At 43.1% G+C, this 20,165-nt stretch overlaps 2 protein-coding genes across 3 annotated transcripts in view; one reads left to right on the top strand and one right to left on the bottom strand.

Moving 5' to 3' along the window:
- Positions 1-17,769, top strand: part of RAB3GAP2 (RAB3 GTPase activating non-catalytic protein subunit 2) — a 53,589-nt gene extending 35,820 nt beyond the window's left edge. For both annotated transcript variants that reach the window (XM_084261580.1, XM_084261579.1), the window contains exons 20-35: positions 279-492; positions 2,088-2,185; positions 2,620-2,725; positions 3,641-3,801; positions 7,145-7,361; positions 7,732-7,905; positions 8,016-8,122; positions 8,795-8,861; positions 9,777-9,847; positions 11,780-11,815; positions 12,304-12,378; positions 12,603-12,821; positions 14,260-14,349; positions 14,433-14,651; positions 15,255-15,413; positions 15,730-17,769. In XM_084261580.1, the coding sequence (XP_084117706.1) occupies positions 279-492; positions 2,088-2,185; positions 2,620-2,725; positions 3,641-3,801; positions 7,145-7,361; positions 7,732-7,905; positions 8,016-8,122; positions 8,795-8,861; positions 9,777-9,847; positions 11,780-11,815; positions 12,304-12,378; positions 12,603-12,821; positions 14,260-14,349; positions 14,433-14,651; positions 15,255-15,413; positions 15,730-15,876 (2,160 nt within the window). In that variant the 3' untranslated portion in view covers positions 15,877-17,769. The remainder of the gene's footprint in view (positions 1-278; positions 493-2,087; positions 2,186-2,619; positions 2,726-3,640; positions 3,802-7,144; positions 7,362-7,731; positions 7,906-8,015; positions 8,123-8,794; positions 8,862-9,776; positions 9,848-11,779; positions 11,816-12,303; positions 12,379-12,602; positions 12,822-14,259; positions 14,350-14,432; positions 14,652-15,254; positions 15,414-15,729) is intronic.
- Positions 17,766-20,165, bottom strand: part of IARS2 (isoleucyl-tRNA synthetase 2, mitochondrial) — a 28,705-nt gene continuing 26,305 nt past the window's right edge. The window contains exons 21-23 of the mRNA XM_084261581.1: positions 19,876-20,066; positions 18,403-18,547; positions 17,766-18,253 (exon numbers count right to left, since the gene is read on the bottom strand). Coding sequence (XP_084117707.1) covers positions 18,102-18,253; positions 18,403-18,547; positions 19,876-20,066 — 488 coding nt within the window. The 3' untranslated portion in view covers positions 17,766-18,101. The remainder of the gene's footprint in view (positions 18,254-18,402; positions 18,548-19,875; positions 20,067-20,165) is intronic.

Here is a 20,165-nt window from a genome sequence, read left to right as displayed (position 1 = left end):
CCAGTAGAAATTACAAATTCTGATATTTCCATGTGTTGTGTTGCATCATAATTTGGCTTGCTTTTGATATAATGTATAAAACCACCTATACTTTTATAAAAACTGTAACTGATTTTGAAATTATTAAAATATTTTGTCCTCTTTAAAGACATTTTTAATGTTCAAGACAAAATACCTTTACTCTTCAGACTCTTGTTTTAGTTTTTAGTGTGTTTTGAAAAACATTTGTTCACTTTGGTCTTGTAATGTGCAATTTGGGGGGGGCTTTTGCATTTAAGGACTTGGCTAAACTGCTTCGGCTGGAAGAGAAAGACTTTCATAGGCTCCAAACTTTACTGGAGAACTACAAGAAAGAAAATACCCAAACTGCTGTTCAGTTTGCTGATGAGAAGGATGATGTATTGTCTGTGAAAATGTTCTTAGAGTATCTGGAGTATGAAAAGGATGTGATTAATGTGAAAAATATGGAAGACAGAGAATATGTGGCATTAGGTAAGAGCAACTGAGCTGTTTGTCAAAGTACTTGAAGAGTGATAATATAAATCTAAGATGGTAGAAATGTTTTTAGCCTTAATTTGGCGGCCATATCAAGCTGACTTGCCTTGAGGTGTGACAGTGCTAGTTCCAGTCCCTTATCTTTAGCCATAGGACAACTCTTTCTACTTAGATGGATTACAAGTTAACTACATCTGTGGATGTCATTAAGCTGTGTTACCACTGTTTGTTTGTTTATTAATGCTGCTAACTTGGGACAGTGGTAACTAGGTACATTACAGAGCAGCTGTGTCCTCCTGTTTCTTTTGTGGTCACAGGACCTTAAACTTAATGACAGGACAGACTTTAGCCCCAGCGATGAGGACCTGACCAGAGGCAGCACAGGAGCATTAGGTGAGGGAATAAGGACCCCTTATTTCTGGAGTTCAGATTTTGGACAATCATAGACTCATAGAATCATAGGGGTTGGAAGGGACCTCGAGAGATCATCGGGTCCAATCCCCCTTCTAAAGCAGCTCCCCAGCTTATATTGCACAGAGAGGCGTCCAGATGGGTCTTGAGTATCTCCAGAGAAGGAGACTCCACCACCTCCCTGGGCAGCCTGTTCCAGTGCTCTGTCACCCTCACTGTGAAAAAGTTCTTCCGCATGTTGGTGCGGAACTTCCTGTGCTCCAACTTGCAGCCATTGCCCCTTGTCCTGTCTCCACAGACCACTGAAAAGGGGCTGGCCAATTCCCCCTGCATTCCATGCTTAAGATATGTATAAACATGAACAAGGTCAATGTTGATCTATTACGGATAGTAGAGAGAGCATCTGGGGTGGGATGGGGTTACTGTCTGTGGTCTTCTTTAGTTTGCAGATCTGTTCTGGACTGTAGTTGAGGGGCTCTTGGAAAATAACTGGTTGAAACAGCTTGAGTTAAATCCATCTGAAAGGCACTGTCTGTCCAGTTGATTTAGTTTGTGGGGAAAATTTGGTGCAAACACAGAATTCAGTGCACAGATGTTCAGTGGTGTCCTCTTTGTACCCTACTGCTTCTTGTGGCTTTAATCATCAGACTTTGAGAGGAATTGGGGTTGAAAAGTTAGGCAGAAGAGCTTGGCTTTCATCTCTGTCGAGATGAAAGGCTGTTTCTAGGTAACCTTAGAATTTGTGTTTTCTCTACCACAGTAGAGTTTGTAGTGCTGGTAAAATATGAATTAAGTAATTGATTGGGAGTTTTTTTAATTGTACTAGTACTGCTAGTTTGCTGTCTAAGATATGTGCTGCCACACAGTTAAGGGTTACTCCATACCTAAACTTGGCTGACACTTGAAGACGTTCCTTGAATTTAACAAAATGTGCAATTCAAGCAGCGTAGTAACCTTTGTGTTGTTATAAGTCCATTTCCATACAACTCCCTGTGGTAAGATCACCTATGTCCTTAGTGGAGAAGAAGGTTTATTACAAAGGGTAAAGCATCAGAATGTGACTTAGTCCTTTGCATTGCATTCAGTGGGACCTGATTAATGGATGATCTTTCTTAGAAGGGTAGAGATGAAACCTGTGGCTTTAGATGTTGTTTGTAATATCAACTATTTTTTTGCTCCAGGCAGCTTTTTCTTCTGGAAGTGTTTGTGTGGGGAGAGTTCCACAGAGGAAATGTGTCATGCATTGGAATCAGCAGGCTTTAGCCCTCAGATCTTGTTGGTAAGATATTTATTGCATACTTTAAAAATTTGATTTAGCATTTTGAAAACAAAATATTGGGAGAAAAAATTCTGAATGTTGTCTGTTGGATTAATGCTGGATTGATGCTGTCTTCAGATTGCACCCATGTTCAGTTCTTTAGGTGCTTATATTTATATTTCCTGCTTAAGAGATGTCAAAGAAAAAGAAAGATTACAATCTTCTAGTAGATGATGTGGATATTCTAGTGGGAATGTGTAGAATAGGTATTTAGGACTATTAAGTTTCGATGAAAATTTTTCTACAGAGAAGCAAAACAGGAGAATGACTAATTTCAGATACTGATACATCTGTTGTTATTCTTTCTTGCAAGCAAGTTTAAAAAAAGAATTAAAAGTAAATTGTTCAGAATTGCTAATATTGTTCAATTATATATCTCTTTTCTTTTATTACAGTCGCTCCTTCTGAATTTATGGCTTTCCAAGGAAAAAGATATTTTAGACAAGCCAGATTCTGTCAGTTGCCTTCACACTATGCTGTCACTTCTGAGCAAAATGAAAGGTGAAATGTGCATTTGGAACTCTTAAACACAACTGACAATTATTAGAAATTTGGTACTCAGCCTATGTTATCACTTAGGGTTTCCCCTGTCCACAAATTACATAACTACTAAATGCTGTGTTTCAGTGGACTAATGAAAAATAAAATCAAAATGGGAAGAGTGTCACAACTAAAGGCCTTTTTCATGCCCTGCAGTTTCACTCTCCGCTAAATTGACACAACTATCTGGCACCAGAAGGTGGCTGTCCAGCTCCTCTTACTCTCTCTTTTGGGTGTATAGCCCTGCCATTGTACCGACTGGCTCTCAGAAGTCCTTTGAGCTGCATTAACTCATTGAGATACTGTTATTCTAGCACCATCTGTATAGTGATGTAATCTGTAACTTGAGGGGTACTCTGTGAAGCCAACTTGTTTTGGGTAAGCTGTGTAATGAGTAAATACTGATTCTGCTGCCTCACACAGAGCTACTGTGGATCTGTCTGCGCCAGGTTCCTTTATGTCTAGTTCACAGTAAGGCACCATTACCAGCTTGAAAATGGAAGCCTGAACAAGCTAGTGCTGTGTCTGAATAAATGAATTCTGCTGCACAGGAGGTAGCCTGAAGAGAGCCAGATTGAGTGCATCACATACGTGTGGCATCTTGAAATCACAAAATCTGTGTTGTGAAGTGGCATTTTGTAGTATTTCTTAATTTAATAAGTGTGCAGCAGGTGTGCAATACACGTTCTGCTCTTTATTTTAGAGTGACGATGTAGAAATTTAGTTACTATCTAGATAAAGATATCTCAGAGTAGTTGGGAATGGTTCCTAATGTAGGCTGTGCTAGTAACTGCTGCTTTCGTGGTTGGTTGCTGCTTTGCTAGTTTTAATGCTCAGTGACCCAGGTTGAGTCTCCTACTGCCCCTTTTTCTGCAGTTGCTATAGATGAGTCCTGGGACACTCAGTCGGTGTCGCCCTGGTGGCAGCAGATGCGTACAGCTTGTGTTCAGTCTGAAAACAACGCAGCTGCCTTGTTATCGGCTCATGTTGGACATTCGGTAACTGCACAGATAATTGACAGTGTGACAGAGAAAAAGGTAAGTCATCTTTGGCCTCCCCCTTCTGATTTATTCACTGTATCAGTTCCATCCAAAAGTCTGCCATTGTAATAGAGGAATATCCTTGGTGTTCATTTGTCATCATTCTAACATGGGCCCATAGAATCATTGGATAGTTTGGGCTGGAAGGACCTCAAAGATCATCTAGTTCTAATCCCCCTGCCATGGGCAGGGACACCCTCCACTATCCCAGGTTGCCCAGAGCCCCATCCAGCCTGGCCATGAACACTGTAGGGAGGCGACAGCCACAGCTTCTGTGGGTAACTTGTGCCAGTGTTTCTCCTTGCTCAGTGTGAAGAATTTCTTTCTAACATCTAATCTAAAACTCCCCTTACTTCAGCTTAAAACTGCTACCCCTTGTCCTGTCACTCCATGCCCTTGTAAACTGTCTCTCTCTAGCTTTCCTGTAGACCCCTTTAGGTACTGGTAGGCCACAGCAATGTCTTCTCCAGAGCCTTCTCTTCTCTAGGCTGAACAAGCCCAACTCTCTCAGCCTGTCTTCACAGGAGAGGTGCTCCAGCCCTCTGATCATTTTAGTGGCCCAGCTCTGGACTTGCTCCAACAGGTCCATGCCCTCCTTGTGTTGGGAGCCCCAAGAGCTGGATGTAGTAATCCACATGGGGTCTCATGACAATGGAGTAGAGGGGAAGAATCACCTCCCTCAGCCTGCTGGTTATGCTGCTTTTGATGCAGCCCAGGGTATGTCTGGCTTTCTGGGCTGCAAGTGCACAATGCCAGCTTGTGTTGATCTTCTCATCAACTAGCACCCTAAAGCCCTCCTCAGGGCTGCTGTCAGTCCACTCTCCACCCAGCCTATATTTGTGCTTGGGATTGTACTGACCCATGTGCAGGACCTTGCACCTTTCCCAATACCAAACCACGAGGAATGGCACTCATCACTGGTCTCCACTTGGACATAGAGCTGTTGACGGCAACTTTCTGAGTGTGACCATCCAGCCAATTCCTGATACATAGAGTGGTCCGTCCATCAAACCCATGTGTCTGCAATGTAGAAACAGGGATATTGTGCAGGACAGTGTCAAATGCTTTGCACAAATCCAGGTAGATTGTCAGTTGCTCTTCCCTTGTCCATCAATGGTGTAATCCCATTGTGGAAGGCCACTAAATTTGTCAGGCATGTAGGTAGTGCAGCCATGTTTGTAGTCACCAGTTACCTCCTTATTTTCCATATGCCTGAGCATAGTTTCCAGGAGAATCTGCTCCATGATCTTGCTGGGCAGAAAGGTGAGACTGACTGGCCTACAGTTCTCTGGATCTTCCTTTTTTCTATTTTAAAAATGGGGGTTATATTTCCCCTTTTCCAGTCAGTGGGAACTTCACTGAACTGACACAGCTTCTCAAACTAAAATGTAGAGTGGCTTAGCAGCTTCATCTGCCAGTTCCCTCAGGAGCTGTGGATGCATCTCATCGTGTCCTATGGACTTGTGCACCTTCAGGATCCTTAGATGGTCTCAAAACCATCTTCTCCTACAATAGGGTGGTTCTTCCTTCTCTCAGTCCCTGCCTTTTGCCTTCTGTGACTTGGGCAGTGTGGCTAGAGTATACTTGCCAGTAGTGAAGACTGAGGCTAAAAGGTTGAGTTCCTTAGCCTTCTTCATAACCTGGGTAACCAGGTCTCCTATTCCCTTCTGGAGAGGGCACACGTTTTCCCCAGTCTTCCTTTGATCACTGACATTCCTATAGAAGCTTTCCTTATTGCACTGACATCCTTGGCCAGGTTTAATTCTACTGGGGCTTGAACTTTCCTAACCTGATTCCTGGCTGTGTGACAAACTCTCTGTATTCCTTCCAGGCTACCTGCCCACCCTTCCACACTTGGTAGGCTTCCTCTTTGTGTGTGTTTGTCCAGGAGCTCTTTGTTCATCCATGCAGACCTTCAGGTGTTTTTGCCTGACTTTGTTGGGATGCATTGCTCCGGAGCTTAGAGGAACATATCCTTGTATGCTAACCAGCTTTCTTGGGCCCCTCTTCCCTCCAGGGCTTTGTCCTGTGGTACACTACCCAGCAGGTCTCTTGGAGAGGCCAAAGTCTGCTCTCCTGAAGTCACAGAATCACAGAATTGTAGGGGTTGGAAGGGACCTCGAGAAATCATCGGGTCCAACCCCCCTGCCAAAGCAGCTCCCTAGCTCATATTGCACAGACAGATGTCCAGACGGGTCTTGAATATCTCCAGAGGTGGAGACTCCACCACCTCCCTGGGCAGCCTGTCCCAGGGCACTGTCACCCTCACTGTGAAAAAGTTCTTCCGCATGTTGGTGCGGAACTTCCTGTGCTCCAACTTGCAGCCATTGCCCCTTGTCCTGTCTCCACAGACCATGGAAAAGGGGCTGGCTAATTCCCCCTGCATTCCATGCTTAAGATACTTACAGACATTAATTAGATCCCCCCTTAGTCTTCTCTTCTCAAGACTGAACAGCCCCAGCTTATTCAGCCTCTCCTCATAGGGGAGATGCTCCAGGCCCTTAATCATCTTCGTAGCCCTTCTTTGGACTCTCTCCAGGAGATCCCTGTCCTTTTTATACCAGGGAGCCCAGAACTGGACACAATACTCCAGATGGGGCCTGACCAGGGTAGTGACCATGCTGTGCACCCTCCTTGCTGTCTTGAGGCCCTTGAACTCTGCCAGTTTGTGGTCACTGCAGCCAAGGCTGCCCTTGATCTTCACAATCCCCTACCAGCCCCTCCTTGTTGGTGGGAACAAGGTCTGACTTAACATCTCTCCTCACTGGGTTCTCTGTCATTTGGAAGAAGGAAATTATCATCAGTGCATTCCAGGAACCTCCTGCATTGCTTGTGCCCTACTGTGTTGCACCTTCAGTAGGTATCAGGGTGGTTGAAGTCCCCCATGAGGAACAGGACTTCTGAACATGAAGCAGCTCCTGTCTGTAGAGGGCGTCATCGGCCAAGTCTTCCTGGTCAGGTGGCCTGTGAGCCTGAAAACCTGTTCTTGAATTCGAAGAACGTTATGCAATAAGTACCTCTTCACAAGGCTGGGATTAAGACTTGTGCGGAATGCTGTGTGTGAAACTGCACGTGGAACTGCAACTCAAGATGCAAGATGACCTTTCAGGGATTTCTGTTTTCTTAGGCTTTTATTTAAGAATCAGTGCATCTTGTGAGCAGTGTAGGATATTAATTAATCTTTGCATAGTGGTTAATGTACATATTTTGAACTAAATTATTCTTTAAAATGCAGTAGCTCTTGGGATATAGCTTTCAGTTTCAGTACTATGCATTTTATTCAAAGAAAGCTGTGCTACTTTAAGTGAACAGAACTAAACCCAGTCATATGTTCTGTTAGTTTTCCCAAATAATTGTAGGTTCAGACACAGAATCCTGGGAAGCACTTTCCCTAGATGCAGAATATTGGAAACTTTTGCTGAAACAGCTAGAGGATTCTCTGATACTTCAAACACTACTGCATAGCCAAGTGAGCAAAAGGACCCAAAAAGTTTCATCGCTCCAGACTGAGCCTTTGGGCAGGCTTTCTGTAAAGAAATTGCTTGAAGCTGGGAAAGGTACGTTTTTCCTCTTGGAAACACATCTGATTATCTTTCTAACAGACTTCTGAGCCGTCCTTACCTACTTCATGATATACACCATACTGGAAATTGTTCTGCTGGTTAATTAATTTAAAAGCCAATGCAAACTGTGTAGAATACAGCTGTAAAATTGCAAAAGGGTGTTACTGTAATGGCTGCACTGGAAACCTCTCATCGGTTGAATGGGAAATTCTCTAATTGGTAGAGTCACCCTTAGGCAATTAATGGTAGCAGTCAAAAACTCCTATCTCTTCTCTTGTCCTTGAATTCAGAAGTGTAAATCTTCTGGGATACGCTGTCTGTGCCTCATATTTCTTTTTTTTTTTTTTTCTTTTTAATGTCCTAGGAGGTATTGCTGACACTGTAGCAAAGTGGGTTTTTAAGCAAGGCTTCAGTCCTCTTGTACTGAATTTGGCCCAGCACAGAAATGATACAGGCAGTACCGAAGAATCTGTAGAAATGCATACTGGTATCTTTCTTGAGGAACCAGAAGCAGATGCAGGCTTGGAGACAATCCTAAGTAAGAAGATAATTTTTAAAAATTCTAATGAGGTGTTTTGGTTGCTGCTGTTGTGATGAAGTTATAGTGGGAAGATGTCTGTCTTGTAACTTCAGATTTTCTTTTTCTAGATCTGCTGCAACTAGCGTATCAGCAATTTCCCTGTAGTCTTGAAGTGGATGTACTTCATGCACATTGCTGTTGGGAATATGTAGTGCAGTGGAATAAGGACCCAGAGGTAAAAGAATTTCTTTTGTGGGGACTAATGGTTAAGACTAACTCAAAAGAAGCAGTTTCACAAGCTTGTAATAAAAGCCTTCATTAAGAAGATTGACTTTGGAAGCATGCTAGCTACTGCAAAATAGTGATGAGCCTTTCCTCTGTTCTAGATATGCAAAAGCAGATCACAGAATGCTAAATTCTTAGGCTAGAATCTGTTTCATTCTGAATAAGAAAGAGATCTCTGGAGTATGAATACTCCTTAGACCTGCGTAACATAACTCCTTGCTATAGACGGTTCCTTGGAGGCTGTTAAAAACTTGCCCCATGATAATGAAATGAAATAAAACTTACTCCTCCTAGCACAAATAGATTCTGTATTTGAAAAATGGCTGCAGTCAGTGGAGGTACCTTTCAGCAAAGACAGTTAGCAGCATGTATGCTAAACCAAAGCCCTAAAAATAGTGCTGAAACCTCAGTATTTCATGATCATTGAAATGTGCCTTGCCAAGGGTGTCTGTGCTTGTCAGAGGAGATTGCAGTGTCAGAGGAACTTAGAAGTTCTGTAACTGTCAAAAAATACTAACCCTAAGGTAACCTACCCAGGCCCTTTAAGAATCCATAGTTTTCATCTAAACCAAGTTTTGAATAATGTAATAACTTGTTCTTTTACTTTCTTGTTTTCCATAAGGAAGCATGTTTTCTCAATAGGTCTATAGATCACCTAAGGTGCATTGCTAACGCTCATGTTCAGCACGGTAAGTGTGAAGCCATTGTTGAAAGGGATCTTGGTTGAAACTGTAACAGAGTAAGTGACTGCAGGTCCACTAGTGTAACTGTATGCAGCTTGTAGCAGTGATGACTGCTTTGAAAGAAAAGAAAAAAACAACCCAAAAAACAAGCCACAAAACTTTCTGCCAACATTTAAACTTTTGTTTTTCATATTGAGACTGAGTTTCCATCAGAGCCATGAAAATAAGTTGGTTTGGTAAATTTAATGTGTTTCACTAAACACATCTTGGAAAAAAAAATTCTCTGAATCTGTTTTTGGGTTGGTTTTTTTTTTTAATTTTTATTTGTATTTTATTAGTGGCCCATGCTTCTTGCAGTCAATTAGTTTTAATGCGTTTCTTGCATTTCTCGATACTCTGGTCTAGTGAACATGATAATTGTCTTTTTTGTAGATCATTTTATACAAACAAGGTGTGCTCTATGCCCAGAGCACTAGTCTTACACCTTAATGCTTAACTGCCGAAGTTTCTCTGTACATCCAATGTTTAAGCCAGCCTACAGAACAGAATCATTTTAACAAACAATTTACTGCACATCTGACTATGTCCTGGGTTTGGCTAGCGCAGGATAGAGTTAATTTTCTTTCTAGTGGCTGGTGTAGTGCTGTGTTTGGGAGTTAGGATGACAGCAGCCAAGATAGTGTTTTCCTGAGAAATCTGAACTTTAATGTCCAAGCGTAAAGCAGTGAGGATAACTCACAAGTCCCTCGCTTCATTCAGCATCTCTTTTGGTTTTTTTAAAAAAAAAAAGCCAACCACAAAACAAACCAACCCCCACAACCCATCATTAAGGAACTTTGTCCCAATGCTTTTCACTATACATAGAAGAAATCTTTTGTACTGTTTAAAACTTGGGAGTTTAGAAGTGTTTGGTTGTTCTAGGTATCGCTCTGATGATGTGGAATACATTCTTAGTAAAAAGGCTTTCTTCTGCTACGTACCTGATGGACAAAGTGAGTACAATACTGAGACAGCATTTTTGAGACTGAGTTTTTATTATTAACTCTAATATGAAACTAATATTTTCAATTCATTGTTTTGCTTTTTAAAAACAAGCGTTGAATATCTCTGATTTAAGACTGGACAGCCCTGATTATTTGGTTTATTATGTAGCTAAATTCTGGAATTGATGAAGAAATGTGTATTTTAAAATATCAAATCCATGGAATGATCGACTGTAGGCAGCTTTGAGTTGTAGTTGGTCAGCGCTGGCTGCTGTGTACTGAAGACATGCACAGTGTTAGCTTGTAATGACAGAATAAACAGACCTTGTGAAACAGTTTGAAACTACCTACGTCTCTGTATATACGATTTTAAGTTAGAAAATAAATTGTTAAGTTGCTACCACAAAACATTTAGGTTCTCACAGGTGGCAGCTCTTCCTGATGTTGTGATCCAAGTTTTGCCTGTGTCAGCTCTTACTTTGCAAAATGCAGAACACTTTGTGGATGTTGTGGAGCATTTTTAACCGCTGCTACCATTGTAAATCAGCTGCTTGTTCTAGTACACAGCTTGTTTGCTTGAGATGTAGCAGTCTTTTGTCACTGCTAAGCAGTTGTTTTTACGCTTACAAACATGCAGTGGTTCTGTTTACAGGAAGACAATCCTGTTTAGGACTGGAAGACAGTTTAGGAAGAGTACAGTCAGTAAGTGGTAGATCTGTTTATATTGGGCAAGGGGAATCTGCCCATTGGTTTGCTAGATGTAGATCAGCAGCTAAATGTTTTTCAGCATAGAAGTCCAGATGCAAAGAGAAAAGTGTTGAGGGTGATTTTAAAAAACAACATAAAACCCACAAGAACTCTCTGTCTTGTCTTTTTCCTCTAATTTTCTGCTTTTGCTTTCTGCTTTAGCTGTGTAAGAACTGGAGGCAATCATCTTCCTCGTTCCTTTCAGCAAATAGTTGTACAGGGTTGTAGTAGGTGTTTCTTCTGCAAAAACTTTTCTGGTTTTTCTGCATGCCTTTGTGTAAATCCCCAACCATTACTTCTGCCTAGATTAACACCTGCAGGAGAAGAGGTGAAGGTTTTGAATACCCTGTTTCTGTACACACCTGGTACCTCCAACAAATATAAAGTAATTGCAAGTGTGGCTAACATCAAATAGTTGTAAGTGTGTGAAAGCTGGGAATTTGTCCTACGGAAGCAGTAGCACAACTAATCACCCACCAGCTTCCAGAAAAATAGTTTCCAAACCTGTTGGCATGTAGTCAGTGCCAAAATTGTTGGCTGAAAATTGTCTTGAATTCAGACTTGGAAACAGCATGATGGATCACTTAAACTCAAGTTTAAATAGTTCTGCGAGCCAGTACCCTGGAATCTAAGAGATTGCCTGTGTGTACTTCATCACGTGCAGTATGTGATTCAACTTGCAGAAATTGGACCTCGTAGTAACAGTCCTAAGTAGGGTGTGACTGTGGAGTCTCTCCTGAACAATTCCCATAGGCAAAGCCTGGAAAACAATAACTTTCTTATCAGACAGTCTCTTTCTCCATGAATATGCCGGAGCATTCACTGTTCTTGTCCTCTTGTTCCCTAGCATCTCTCTCATATCATGCTTAGTATTATGGCTCTAGTTCTGTATTGCAGAACTCACAGGGAATGTTTGAGCTGCCTGTGAGATGTGAATGGGGACCCTGGGGCCTTGTTTCCAATCCTAGGCTTTAAGAAGGATGAACTAAGTATGGGCATCAGTGCTGAGTTGTAAAATCCACATCAAATCTTTTGTTGAAAGCAAGCTATGAGAGATGTATTGCACTGTGTAGCTGTAACGAACTATTTAATCATTTTTATATTAGTAAAACAATAAAAAAGGGTGAAGACTGGGATAACAGATACCTTGTGGTGCAAATTCAGTTGTACTGAATTTTAAATTTTTTTTAACAGGTTGGAAAAGCTCCAAAGGACAGATTATGCAGACGGGCAAGTAATACTACTTTTGTCTAAATAGGAAGAAATACATAAAAATGCCTTAATTTTAATACTGTTTTGTGCTTTATTCCTCAAAGTTTCAGAAAAACTCAAAGTGCAGCCCTAGAGAGGGTGTTCCGAATTTTAAGAGATGTGAATTAATCTTCATCTGATAAATCTAATTAGAACAGTAGTATAACTTAACATTACAGAAGTTAGCCTTGAGACAATACCATGACAAACTGCTATTATTTTTCATGTGTAACTTCATTAGTTAAAACTTTCTTGGAAGTGTTTAGTTTTATTCATATTTTCTCCCACTATTTCTAATTCTTTGTTGTACTTCAGTCAGTATTTGTTTAACTTTAAATATAATGGGCTAATAAACTCAACTTAACAATGTGTTTTATATCAACAACTGCCTTCTTAAACATACAGAGCTAATAAAAGCCAGTTTCGATTCCAGCTGAAAGAATTTAAATCCTGCTGTTTGTTAACAGGACGTCGGTATGGGCGACACGGCAATGACAGCGTTCCTTGGCTGCTGTTCAGATCTCCTGCAAGCACTGCTGGAGGTAAATTTTTATTTCTCCTGTAGATAGTAAAGATCTAACAAATAAAGGGTATGGTTATACTAATTTCTGTACCATTCAGGGAATCTTAAAGAACTTCCAGACGATACGCAATGTTCTCTGTAATGACACTGCAGAGAATTTGAGAGTGAAGCCGTGGTTTTAGCGTAGAAGGCCAGTCTGGATGCCATCTTGTGTGTGACGTCTTCTCTGTGTTGCTCTGGCAGGCTGACGTCAGTAGCGACGAGATGCAGGCTCCTGTCCTAGATACTGAAGATGCCTGGGTGTCAGTAGAGGGACCGGTATCGATAGTAGAACTGGCCCTTGAGCAGAAGCGCATTCACTACCCGCTCGTTGAACACCAGTTTGTGCTATGTACCATCTTGTATGCCATCATGAGGTTTTCCTTGAAGAGCGTGAAGCCTCTTGCACTCTTTGACAGCAAGGTATGGCTTCTAAAAGCATCCTTCTTCCTGGTATCTATAATGCATGCTAAACTGTTCATGCAGAACAGAAATGTCTTTTACAGAAGACATTTAGTCCAGTTGTGCCATTAATGAAGCAGTCACCAGAATTCAGGCCATGACCCAAATGCGGTGCTTTTCCTTGGGAATAAAAGATTTGCAGTGACCTCAGCTGCATGAAAATCAGCTCCTTAATGATTAGCTGGCCTGAAAACGCTGTGTGGTAAGAGCACTGGCTGACAGGTTTTTTTAGTTACTTTGAGAAGTGCCAGATCAGAGAAAACATAAATATTTAAGGTCAGAAATGTTATGTTAGTGTCATTGTTGTACCCATTATTGCTGATGATTATTCCAAAATCCTGAGCGTATCTGGGAGAATAAACAGCTTGTCATGTAATGCATATAAACCACTAAAAAAAAAGGCACTAAACTTAAAATGCAGGGTATCTCAGATCAGAGCCTGACCCTAATACAAAGCAGGTACCACATATCAAGCTTTCCTCCTCCTAACTTTGCCATGCTATGATTCTAATAACATTTAAACACAAAGTCCTGGGGTAAGTGTAATTTAGTTCCTCATGGGAAGGAGTGATCTAGGCCTGTGACAGTGTGTGGGTTTCTTCTTCAGGGTTTCCTTGACTTTTATTACTGGGGAATATCGCTTCTACCATAGGTTCCTGCCCGTGTGCAAGCTCCAATGAAGCAGTTGGGTCTGGTTTAGCATTTTGCCATAGATCTGTTGGTTTTATGCTTACCTGGTAGCAGAAAGCACAGTACTACCTACTGCTATCTAGACCTACCCATTTGTCACTGCCTTTTGAGAGAGGCATTTTTTGGTACTGGTTTCCCTGCTCTGTTAGGAAACCTTGCTCCCTGTGTTAGTATGAAGCAGTATTGACAGATGCTTGGTGTTGAGTACATCACTGCTGGAGCATGGTGGGCTGAAACAAGGGCTACCATATGCCATTGTTTAGGGGCTTACCTGAAATTTGATCAACCTATAGTTAAAGACACCTTAAAATTAAACAGCGTCATCTATATCGATAGGCAATAGATAAAATTATTTTTGAATCATATGGTTTGCATTTCTTCCTACTTATTATGCTGGCTACGTTGGTCTAGAGGTAGGAAATGGGACGTACATCCAGATTTCAGGTCCAGCAAGTCATATATCAGCTGTATGATGTAGCAGGCAGGTAGTTCTGAGTTTGAAAGAAAATCCTTGGCATGGTTGCATGAACTAAAGCATGTTTTGTTCTGTGGTTTTAACTTACACTATGAATTTGTGTCCTCAGAGACAAACAGAAGACGTGGTATAAATGAAATGCAAAAAAATAAGTAGGCTGCTTAGTATTGGATTAAAATGGATTATCTGTATCCCTCTGTTTCTCTGAGGCCTGTCCTTGCTTCTCGATTTTAGGGCAAAAATGCGTTTTTCAAAGACCTTACTTCAATTCAGCTGCTACCTAGTGGGGACATGGATCAGAACGTGCTATCCATGCGACAGCAGGTAGGTGTAAGTTTTGTACTGAACTTCCTTCACTTCTAAAATTTCAAGTAACACCAAAATAACCTGCAATTTTTGCTTCCAAGTTCTTGGTCAAAGTTGTGAGCGCAGCGGTTCAAGCACTGTGTTCAACACGAAAGGCCGAAGACGTCTCTGAAGAGGAACTGTTTCCTTTTGAAAAAGGGAAGAATTGGCCAACTTTGGCTGCGGACCTGGCTCAGTATCTTCAAATCTCTGAGGACTTGGTCAAAAGGCATCATGTTTGTGAGCTGTATAGTTATGGGATGGATCATCTTGGTGAAGAGGTAATAAATGCTTTTAAATCAAGACAGTGTTCTGTCAGATATTCTGCTAAAATTGCTTTTTCACTTAGTTAGGATGTCTGGAAGGGCTAGGCAAGTAGCATCAGGCTCAAAAAATCTCCAGTCTGAAAAATTCAGAGGCTGGAAAGGTACTTTTTCCAAGACCCAATGTTTACACTCATTTTTAATTGGTAGGGAGTTGCACTAATAGCCTAAACCACTACAGCTTTATTTTAGCTTTGTTAAATTTCAGTTTCAGGGATCTGATGGGTTTATTTTTTTGCCTGTGACTTCTTCATTTAGGAAAAGTTTACTGGTCCTCAGACAGGAACACCCTTCCCTTTCATGAGGGGAAAAGCAGCTGAGATAATATGGAAGTTAAGCATTTGTTGCTGAACTGTAAAACAGATCTTGTGCTAATCACTGTGTGAAGTACAGAGTAATTCTCTGCCTTTGCTCTTCTGTTATCTGAAGCTTTTGGTAACATGCTTTATTACAGTAACAGGTAACACAAGACACAGTCTCAAAACTCTTTGTCCTTTCAGTATCGAGCAAGCTGTGTCATGCAGAAACAGTGTTTAGTTCCAGGCATCTTTCTGTTTCCAGGCCTTTCTTCAGGTGACAGACAAAGAAGTGCTTGCCTCTCAGCTGCTCGTACTGGCTGGACAGAGGCTGGCCTTCACTTTGCTTCATACGCAAACTAAGGAGGGCATGGAACTCCTTGCCAGGCTCCCTCCAACGCTATGTACTTGGCTCAAAGCAATGGTAAGTCAGGCTCCATTTGGGGAAACAGGTTGATTGATTTATTTTCTTTTATTTTTTTAAGGAAATTTCTGTTCACCAAGACAGAGGTTACATCTCAACAGCCCCTTCTTACTAATAGAAATGAGAATTCATTCCCATTTTCCCCCCTCCTCCCTGTGCCAGTTATGCTTCAGGAAGGGTAAAGCAGTTTCATGGGTCAAAGCATCAGCTTAATTGAGTTATTAAAGCTTGTCATCTGTTTTAGGTGGGTTCAGGGGGCTTATGTGCAGGTGATCGTCTGCAAAATGACTGATGCAGTTTACGTTCTTTCACGTAGGACCCCCAGGAACTGCAAAATGCGGAAGTGCCAGTCGCAACGACAGCTAAACTGGTTAACAAAATCATAGAGCACTTACCAGAGAACCACGGGCAGTACAGCCTGGCCTTGAACCTGATAGAGGCTGTAGAAACCATCTCCCCGTGACAGCCTTGGTCCTGCTGCAGAGTGGAGTGGCAGGATGCCCGTTCTTACGTGGTGAGGCCGAACGTTGCAGAAAGGAATTTCCTGCAGCTCTTGCGAAGCCACAAAAGACCAGTGCTCCCACCCCACAGTTCCAGAAGGTAACTTTCAATGGGAGACTCTTTTCGATTCCGCACTAGTACAAAGGTGTTTAGTTTCTAGTACTCCTGTTGGTATCTGGAATGTTTTGTTATTCACTTCTGACCTGAGCACTTTCTGCGGTAGTCTCGATCGGGCACATCTGACAGCAGGGTTTAGTCTATTTACAAAGTCCCATCTTGTGAAATGCTGTGTATCGTGCTGGCAGTGACTGCTGCAGTTCCCATGTTCCATGTATGACTTGTTTTTCCAAACAAGCTCTAGAATTACACCTGAGGAAGAACTTCAGCCTCCGAAGTTACCCTGTAAAGGCAGACCTGCTTTTTCTGAAGCTAGAGCAGGTGTTGGGCTCATGCCCTGTCAGTGCATTATACATGACAGTGACAACTGCACCAGACTTAGGATGAAACAAGCTGGGGCCTTGTAAAAGGGACAGCAGCAGCTCAGGTTTAGAAACAGCTTGGGAAGGAGAATCCAGTTCTCCAGACACAAAACCTGACCCAATCTGGAGCTCCCAGTATTGTTTCTAGAGTGCTGGGCTTCAGCTCAAACTGGATTTACAGTCCTCTCCCTTATTATTAAGCTCCGCCAAGTTTAAGTAGGTCAAGGAATTTCTTGCTGTAAGATTGTTTCCCCCATCTTATCACCGTAGAAGAGGTAGTATGCTATAAATCTCTGCACATGTTAACTTGTAGTCAAAAACTGCTTCAGTAGTTGACCCAACTTCACTGACGGTCTCTGGTACTGTGTACTTTAGCCTTAAAAAAAAATCACTTTTGTTTATGGTAGCTACAGGGAATCATGTAGAGAATATCTTCACTCTTGGAGTGGTGTTAAACATGATTCTCTTGTATCAGTTACTACTGTTTGCTTTCTACCTAAAGGAAGCCAGGAGAGAGAAATGAAATTGGTGTAGCCTGTTTTTGTCTTGAAGTCAGCTGAAATTACTGGCTCCGTCTTGTAGCCTGCTCCTCTTCCATTACATATAAGAAATGCTGGTAGTATCCTGCCCTGCTGGGACAGGACTTGTTCCTGTCTTTCTGCAGTAGGTCCTCTGTCACCTAAAGGTGAGACTCCCCCAGGAAAAAGGTTATGGAGGCTGCTGCTTGTAGCCCACCTCCTCACCTGTTCCACAGCCCCAGGCCCTAACCTCTGCACTTCAGTGTAGCGGCTGAAGGTTTCTTGGAGCGTTACTATCATAAATGGCTGACTGCCTACAGTGACAGGATATCACACAGAGTAAAGATTAGTAAGAATTTGAGTAAGCAGCCAGGCACAGTCTCTATTTCAGGTACCTTTGTACTGACTTCCATAACAGGCTACACCAGCTGTAGGGGAAGACAGAAAGTGCCAGGGTGGAGGTGGCTGTCCCACCTTGTCTTGCAGCGCTTCAGCTGTCTGCAGAAATGCATGTGCCAGAGATCTGGTCATCACGAACATGAGGAAAACCAAACCTGTTCTAGTTGTGTTATGTTCCTGTATCCTGGTATGGTTGTGTAAAGGATTTAACTGTAACTGAATCTCATGACAGAGCTGACCCACTACACCAATCAAATCTGTAATGTACTGTAAGTATACTCTGTATATAGCATTGTTTTGTGTCTAATTTGCTGTGGATTTGTGTAAATTGATTAAATAAAATCTGAGGTTTCATTGTGTCTTTTCCTCCTTTTTAGGGAATGGTGGTCACTGCCACCCATTCTCTTTTGCAAGAGGAGTAGGCACTCCAGGGGAGAGAGGACTGCTTCTCTGGGGTTCCAGTAGCTCTGTTACCATGGAGTTCCAAGGAGGTGGAAGGAAACTTCAAAAGAATGCAGGCTGCTGAAGACCAGTAGTACAGCAGGCAGTTATTCTGAACCATTCTTTGTTTTTTTTTTTTTTTTTTATTAAGCTGAAAAGTGATATACACAATTGGGTATATATATATACATGAAGTTCCCCCCATACATGTGGTAATTCTGCTTGGGCTGATTCTGTTTGGGCTGGCGCTTAAGCGTCTGGTTGAATGGAGTTCAGTACAGACTGGCGGTCAGTCCCCACTTTGGTGTACTCAGTGCCTCAGGAGCAGCCAGTGCCCAGGCATTTTGGCTTCAGCCGCTCCCCTTCCCAGCCATGACTTTGAGGCACCGTGGGCAGGGAGTGCTTGAGGAGGGGGCTGTGTACCTCCTGCAGCGAGGGCAGCGTGCTTTGGCAGTGGGGAGGGCTATAACTTTATATGAAGATTCTTCACGGATATCACCACCTGTTAAAGAAGGCAATATTAGTGTTGGGGGCAGGGAGGGGACTGTGTGCCCCACTGCAGCTGAAGCAAACAGCCCCCACCAGGGTAAGGCATGGTGCAGAAAGGAACCAGCTGAGAGCAATGCAGCCTGCCTCGGGTGGTTCTCCTACCTTCCAGGTTAATCAGAAAGGTCCCTTTGATGATGCTGGCATCTGCAGGTGTGTCTTTAGGCAGCTCACTCAGCAGCGTCGTCTGGGAAGCCATCATTATTTCATTCAGCTGGGAAACACTCGATGTTTCCTCTGCCTGCAGTGCCTAGGGAAGAGAGAGTTCATCTTCAGCCTTGCACCTCTCCATTCCTCAGCATCCTCCCCCCAGAACACATTAAGGCAAGAGCAGAACTGCTATGTGTGTGATTTGCAACAGCTACTGTAGCTATGGCGGGAGGCAGCGCAAGTCTGTTCAGACAGGTGTGTCTCTATATACAGGTACGTGTGTTTAGCTGAGGTCTGCCACTGCTAAGGGATGCTCCGTTCTTCAAAACAAATGCTCCAGCAGCAGCTTCTAGTCAGAGCAGGTGATTGAGCCAAGAGTCTGCTTTGCTTGCTCCTGCCAGGAGTAAAAGCACAGGCTTTGGCAGCAGCAGCCACTGTTCTCTGTGCAGAAGCTGTACCCCTGTAGCAAGAGCCACAGCAAGAGAGCTGACTGTGGTGGGAGCACAGCCAGTGGCATTGGGGGCAGGGTGTGGCCAGGCCCAGCAGTACAGCTCAGGCATCAGTATGGGCACGGGGGTTGTTTAACACAGTAAGAACCTGGATGATGGAAGTTCGCTGATGATGCCAATACCCCAGACAGCCGCACTGTTCAGGGGACGGAGAAATGTGACAGCAACATTTCATCAAGGTCAGTAAAGCGAAATGCCTGGTCCCACCACTGGGGAGGAATAAGCCCAGGGGTTGTTAGACACAGGAGGCTGACTGGTTGGAAAGCGACTTAGCAGAGAAGGGGTCCTGGTGGCCATGCAGCTGACCATGAGCCAGCAATATGCTCTTGCAACAGAGATGGCCAGCAGTGTTGGGGTGTTGCATTAGGAAAGGTGCTGAAGGAGGACAGTCTTCCTCACCAGTCAGCCCTGGTGAGACACAGCTGCGGTGCTGGGTCCAGCTGTGAGTTCCCCAGCAGAAGAGAGGTGTGAACATGTAGTGGAAGTCCAGCAAAGGGCCATAGCCATGAAGAAGGGACTGGAGCCTCTCTTTGATGAAGCTCAGAGCTGCAACTGCTCAGCTCAGGGGGATCTGACCAGCGTACACAAGTACCTGCTGGGAGGGGGCAAGATGGAACCAGGCACTTTCAGTGGTGCCCAGTGACAGGACAAGAGGCAACAGAAACTGAACAAAGGAAACTCCCAAGAAAACACAACCCCTTTTTTTTACTGTGAGGGTGGTCAAACCCCTGGCATAGAGGGCCCGGAGAACTTGGGGCATTGGACCCTCCATTCCCCATGTACTCGAAGTCCAGCTGAACACAATCCCAGGCAGCCTGATCTGGGTAAGTGCCTTGGGCTACACCTTCTCAACTAGTCTGTATTCTGGTGAGCACAAAGCAGAAGGAAGTTCACAGAAATATTTAGTCACATCTCTTACCTCCATTAGCTCAAACAGCAATCCGGGCTCGATTACAATGACGACTTCATACTCCAAAGCATTCTTGCCAGAGATGGACCCAAGGAACGAGTCTCTCATTGCACATGCGCCTTCTATTGCTTCCTCAATGCCAGGCTTCTTCCATGCTGAGCTGGCATTGATCCAGCCGGTACGGAACACGCCCTCAGAGCCTTGAAAGGAAAGCCACCAAAGGCATTTCTGGTTTAGTGTTGTCTGTCTTGGGTGTTTGGTGAATGAATAAAAGAAAGAACAGCAGCTCTCTGTATTTG

The sequence above is a fragment of the Gallinula chloropus genome (genome assembly GCF_964237585.1).
Source record: "Gallinula chloropus genome assembly, chromosome: 3".
Lineage (NCBI taxonomy): Eukaryota > Metazoa > Chordata > Aves > Gruiformes > Rallidae > Gallinula > Gallinula chloropus.
The sequence above is the reverse complement of the archived record's forward strand: the minus strand, read 5'-3'. Positions and strand labels throughout refer to the sequence as shown.